Source organism: Bos indicus, chromosome 15, assembly GCF_029378745.1.
Source record: "Bos indicus isolate NIAB-ARS_2022 breed Sahiwal x Tharparkar chromosome 15, NIAB-ARS_B.indTharparkar_mat_pri_1.0, whole genome shotgun sequence".
Lineage (NCBI taxonomy): Eukaryota > Metazoa > Chordata > Mammalia > Artiodactyla > Bovidae > Bos > Bos indicus.
In genome coordinates this window covers 38,480,165-38,486,164 of record NC_091774.1, presented here as the reverse complement: position 1 = coordinate 38,486,164, position 6,000 = coordinate 38,480,165, and the positions used below count along the sequence as shown (strand labels likewise).

General features: G+C 45.8%; 1 protein-coding gene across 1 annotated transcript in view; it reads left to right on the top strand.

The window, feature by feature from the left end:
* Nucleotides 1–1,504: 1,504 nt before the first annotated feature.
* PDE3B (phosphodiesterase 3B) overlaps nucleotides 1,505–6,000 on the top strand; it is a 161,956-nt gene continuing 157,460 nt past the window's right edge. The window contains exon 1 of the mRNA XM_019975147.2: nucleotides 1,505–2,482. Within this exon, the coding sequence (XP_019830706.2) occupies nucleotides 1,505–2,482 (978 nt within the window). The remainder of the gene's footprint in view (nucleotides 2,483–6,000) is intronic.

The following is a 6,000-nucleotide window of genomic DNA, read 5'->3' as shown; positions in this document are numbered from 1 at the left end:
TCTCCCTGGAAAAATGTGGAATTAGCTCTTTGAGACATGCAGGCCTGTCATGAGGTGGAAGGGAGAGTTTTGGAGGAGGGAAACACAGTTCAGTCACTAAGATAGTTATGATTGGTGAGATTCCAGAGCAGTCCCTTCCGTACAGCAGTTCTTCCCGCTTTCGAGTCCGTGTTTCCCACATGTAGCTAGTTTCATCAGTAATTCACAGATAGCATCTTATTTGGCTTCTCTCACGGCCAACTGATCCAAACCTGGCAATGGTCTTGGAGTGAACTCCTAATCCTCCCATTCCCCCCACCCCCAATATGCAGTTACAGTGGAAAGCCTTCAATGTGGGAAGATCTTTTCGACAACAGATTTTCCATGCTTCCTGAGGCAGAAACAGATGTGGACCCACTGGTAGTTTGGCAAGGGTGCAGGGACGATGGGACGGTAGCTCCTCCCTTTATTAAGATGGTTCTTGAGGAAGACAGACTCGGTAATACCGACTAGGATGCTCCCAGGGAGCGCTCGACGTACGTGCTCCTCCCTAAAAAGCCACTGCAAGGGCCTGCTGCATGGCTCAAGAATCCCCGCTGCTGTTAAGGACAGACCTAGCCACAGTGATCAAGGCTTCTTCCCCATGACTTTGGTGGGGACTGGCACTTACCAGGTCGCAGCTCGGCTTGGACATCCCAAGGGTCCACCCTAAACTGGGATGGGGGTAAAGGCGGGACCCGTCGCCTCCCCACCTCAACTCGGTTTCTCTACTAGGCACTCCCCTTGGGGACCATAAGCGCCCTCTTTCCCTACGCCCCCAGTGGTAACCTGTCGGAGCCTGCCTGAGGTCTGTGACTTACCCCAAAGGAACCTGAGCGCCTGGGGGGAATCCCAGGATGGCGGGCTTGCCCCCTTCTATCCGAAAAGGGTCCCTCCCATTCCTCCCAACCTGGATCGGTCTCCGGGCGGCCGCAAGCCGCGCTCTCCCCAGTCTGGGAACGCTGAGGCGGCTGGGGTCCCCAGCCCGCGATGGGGCAGGCGGCCGGCAGGAGCGGCGGCGCCCTTGGCTGCCGGACGGGCCGGGGCGCGGGCGCGCGCAGGCGGGCGGGCGGGGCGCGCACCCGGCCGGGACAGCGGCGGGGGAGGAGCGCCCGCCCGCCGCTCGCGCGCCCAACGGACCAGGCTGGGGCCGAGAGGTAACTGTTGCAGCCCGCGGGAGCCGGGAGGCGACGCGGACACTCCAGTCCCAAGAAGTGCCCGGGGTAACAGGAAGGGGGGCGGGGTCCGGCCACCGAAGTCCCGGAGAGGAGCCCCCTCCGCCCCTCTTCTCAGCCAGCATGTCCCGGACCCCGCCGCTCCTCCACCCGCGCGGCGGGGACCCCGGGCCGCGGCGGCGGGCGCAGCCCTGACGCGCCGCCGAGCCGGGGGCGCTCCGAGCGTGGGGGTCAGGCGGGAGGGAGCGCGAGCGGCCGCTGCGGTCCGAGCGGGGCGTGCCGAGCCCCCGCGGCCACCGGGCGTCCCGGCCATGAGGAGGGACGAGCGAGACGCCAAAGCCATGCGGTCCCCGCCGCCGCCGGACGGGGCCGCCTCGCCCCCCGAGAGTGTGAGGAACGGCTACGTGAAGGGCTGCGTGAGCCCCCTGCGGCAGGACCCTCCGCGCGGCTTCTTCTTCCACCTCTGCCGCTTCTGCAACGTGGAGCTGCTGCTGCCGCCGCCCGCCTCCCCTCAGCAGCCGCGGCGCGGCTCCCCCTTCTCCCGGGCGCGCCTCTTGCTGGGCGCCTTGGCCGCCTTTGTCCTCGCCCTGCTGCTCGGCTCGGGGCCCGAGAGCTGGGCTGCTGGGGCCGCCCGGTTGCGGACCCTGCTGAGCGTCTGCTCGCAAAGCCTCAGCCCCCTCTTCAGCATCGCCTGTGCCTTCTTCTTCCTCACCTGCTTCTTGACCCGGACCAAGCGGGGCGCCGGGCCGGGCCGGAGCGGCGGCGGCTCCTGGTGGCTGCTGGCACTCCCCGCCTGCTGTTACCTGGGGGACTTCTTGGTGGGGCAGTGGGAATCCTGGTCTCGGGGGGACGGAGACGCCAGGGCCCCGGTCCCGCACACACCCCCAGCGGTGGCGGGCCGGTGGTTCTTGGTGCTGAGCTGCGTGGGCTTGTTGACGCTCGCGCAGCCGGGGAGGCTCCGGCACAGCATCGTGGTGCTGCTCTTCTCCAGCTTCGTCTGGTGGGTGTCCTTCACCAGCCTTGGGGCGCTGCCTCCAGCCCTCCGGCCCCTGCTGTCCTGCCTGGTGGGGGGCGTCGGCTGCCTGCTGGCCCTGGGGCTGGATCACTTCTTTCAAATCAGGGAAGCTCCCCAGCAACCTCAGTTGTCCAGTACCGCAGAAGAAAAAGTGCCTGTGATCAGACCCCGGAGGAGGTCCAGCTGCGTGTCATTCGGAGAAACTTCAGGCGGTTACTATGGCAGTTGCAAAATGTTCAGGAGACCTTCGTTGCCTTGCATCTCGAGAGAACAGGTATGTTTCCAGAAAGGAAAGGTTTGCTAAGGAAAGGAGGGCGGTTTTATCGCTTCAGTTCCTGAATTGAATTAGTGCGTTTGAAAGCTTGTTTACTTCCAGGGTGAAAAAAAAAAAAAAGTTTTATTCTGGAAATAACTCCTAAAATACAGGAAGCTTAGAAAAACAAAAACAAAAAAACGCAGAAGTACCATTTATCTTTGAATAGAAATGAAATAGCAGACTAAGCATGCTACACTTTTTAAAGAGATTGTTTATGCAGTAGATGCGTTCTCAGAAGAATGAAGTGAATTATTTGAAGAATTACATTATGACACTTCTGGTGTCATTTATTTGTTGCTGTAATAATGGTGCTGTTTCCCTCAAAGATAACATACAGCCGTTAGAATGAGTGAATATATAGATGTGTGAATTTTAATCGGTATTAAATAATCAGTATTATTCTTGATAATAGGACAAATCTTAGGTCTTACAATTAAAAGAAAAGTGATGAGTTTTGGAACAGAGACTTGTTAACTTAGATGAAAAGACCGTTGGGGATAATTTTAAGAGGTTTCTTCCCCCACCCCCACCCCAAATTTCAGCAGTAATAAGCTAATATAATCTTTTACAGACTAACTCGTGGTCCTGTGTGTTTGTTGCATAATTAGGAGAATGTTGTAACAATTTAACCTTTAATCTTAGTAATGTTTGGAAATATACCAAAAACGTTTACAATTTATTTTTCTGTAGGTTTACATTTTTTTTTTTTAAGGAATTGAAATCATTATTAGGGAAAGAGTTTGTCTTGATAGCCTAGGGAAATCTTACCTGTTCTACATTAGGAAGAAACTCACTAAGTATAGCTACTATTCACTGAGCATTTTACTAAGTGCAAAATACTTGTATTGTCTTAAACCTTCACAAGGACACTGTATAATAGATGACATTAACCTCAAGTTAGAGATGAGCAAACTGAGGCTTATAGAGATTACCCAACTTCACACATTATCATTAACAGTGGAAGTGCTGGGATTTGAACCTAGATTTTTCAGTTTTCAATACCTTCTTCTAAGCAGCTAAGAGGATAAATGTAGAGGTTTGCTTAAATGAGCAAGTCTATGGGGTCGCACGGAGTTGGACTCGACTGAAGTGACTTAGCAGCAGCAGCAGCATCAGGAGTTTATACCCTTGGTTTTCAGACTTTTTGATTAGTGAAACATCTTACACTGGGGACCTAATATATCTGAAACAGAAGTTTCTTATTGTTACTAATTCTGATTTTTTTTTTTTGCTCTTTGCTCTTCAATATAATCTATAAACTACTACACTATCTGTAGTGCTCAAAGAGACAAACACCTTGCTTCCTGAAAAGTGTTTTCAGAGGCCGCTTTTGTGGTCTGTATTTGGTCAAATGCTTGAAAAAAAATTGTTCAAAAAATATCATGCGTTTTGTTTTCTCAGTTTACTACCAATGATAATAGTAGACAATGCCCAGGAAAACATGTATCAGGAGAAAAATTGTCAGAAGAAGATTCACTGTAGAGAAAAGTCATACCAACTATTTTCATAGACAGGAATAACATTGGATGGACATTTGACTTTGTGTGAATAGATTGCATTTTTTAACACCAGGAAAGTGTTTTAACATAGTTTCATTACACTGGTAGACACTTTTCCTGAGCGTAGTAGTATTACAGTTTAACATAATTGTAGTGTGTTGGAGTAGTGAATTATGGCTGTTATCTTATTAATTGAAAATTCCTGGTTTGGTGCTCTTTCCATCACAGCAACCTTTTTTCAACAGTTAACCAGGTGTGGCATTGTTATGCTAGGTAGCTTTAATTGTTATTTGTATTAGAGGAAAATACAATTTGTGCTTTTAAAAAAAGGCATATTTTATTAGTACAGAAAACACTTCACATTCCACTATGAATAGGAACATTTTTTGGGGGGTCTTAAGTATATGCTAATAGTTCAGGGGTTTATATATGGTTAGCTAATGTTCAGGGTCAAACTATAATATTCTTTTGGTAATACTAGAAACTACTAGATGTTTTTAACTTGGCAGACATTGTAATAATGAAAATTTTTACTTATGCTTTTTTCCTGAAGTTCAGCAGTGGATCTGTGGTTTTGTTTGCATGTACCTTATATGAAAGAAATTAAGTGGAAACCTATACTTTTATAGAAGTAAAAGATTAAGGGATTTTCTAATTTTAAAAGTGCCAAACTTTGTATGTGATCATTGTAAAGTCACTCTCTTATTTCAGAAAATGAAGGGAGACAAACAGTTTTGGGTAGAATCTGATATTGGGGAAAGTGCCCTGGATTCATAGAGATTCAAGGGTAAAGTCTTGGGTCTACTGTCATATTGGAAAAGTTGGTGAGCTTTTCTGAGTCTCAGTCTCTTGTCAAATCAGGGGATCCAGTAGATGAATTCTATACCACCTTTCAATTCTAGAACTCATTTCTTGTAGTTAGTTTACATTTTTTGTAAGCTACAAATGCAAGTATAAAAAAACTTCACAAGTTAATAGATCTTGAAGTTTTACTTAAATGTTTAATGTTGATATTGCTAGCCTATATTTTCCAAGGTATGATAACTGAAAAATATTAAGAAATAGTCTGTATTTTTTAATAGAACTTTTCTTTTAACCCGTATATGTGGACATTCATTTTTGGATTGATAAATTTATTATACTTCATTTCCTTACGAATTTAAACATTTTTATGAACATCTTTGAAAAGCAATTGAAAACTCGTGTCAATAAAAATGTTTTTAATTGTGTGAAAGTAGATGTTAGGTAATTTTTAACTTTTAGATTGTTATGTTGGATACTGTATTGAAGCATAATAGCATATGTTTGTAAAACATGATTTTCACAGTTAGGTTTACTGTTTAGTTACTGCTGACTATGTTCCTCCTTGGGTTAATGGAAAGAAGCACTAAGTTTGGAGTATATTTGCCAAGATTCAGCTGAAACTAATAGGAAGTTAAAAAAAATTTTTTTTAGTTGCCTATATGAGATACTTTGGCCAGAATTTAACAAACTACATTTCTGTGTCATTTTCATTATACTTTCTACAGTGGAGATTTCAGCTGTAAACCAGATCATTTTGTGTGTGATAGACTAGGTAAATACGAGGTTAGTCTGTTTGTGAGATATTTTTCTATACCTAAAATGCTGAGTGCTTTCTAAATGGTTAGGTAAATATTTTAAAATTCTGTGGCCTTAAAGCACATAAATATTATTTAAAGTGTTAATTTTATTTGAAAAAGGATACACATGTAGTATGAAGCTTTTAAAAAGATTTTAGTTTAAGTGATTATTTTCCTAAGGAATTTGCAAGGCATAACCTTCTATGAATTTTTTAAAGAATACTGTGAAATTTGGCCAATTCTAATTTCGTGTTAATATTTTACAATGAAACATCAGCCTACATAGTGTTTTTTATGCTTTATTTTGTAAATATTATATGTACCTTGCCATCAGAGTTATCGTTCAAAAACAGATTTTTATCAAATCACTTGCTGT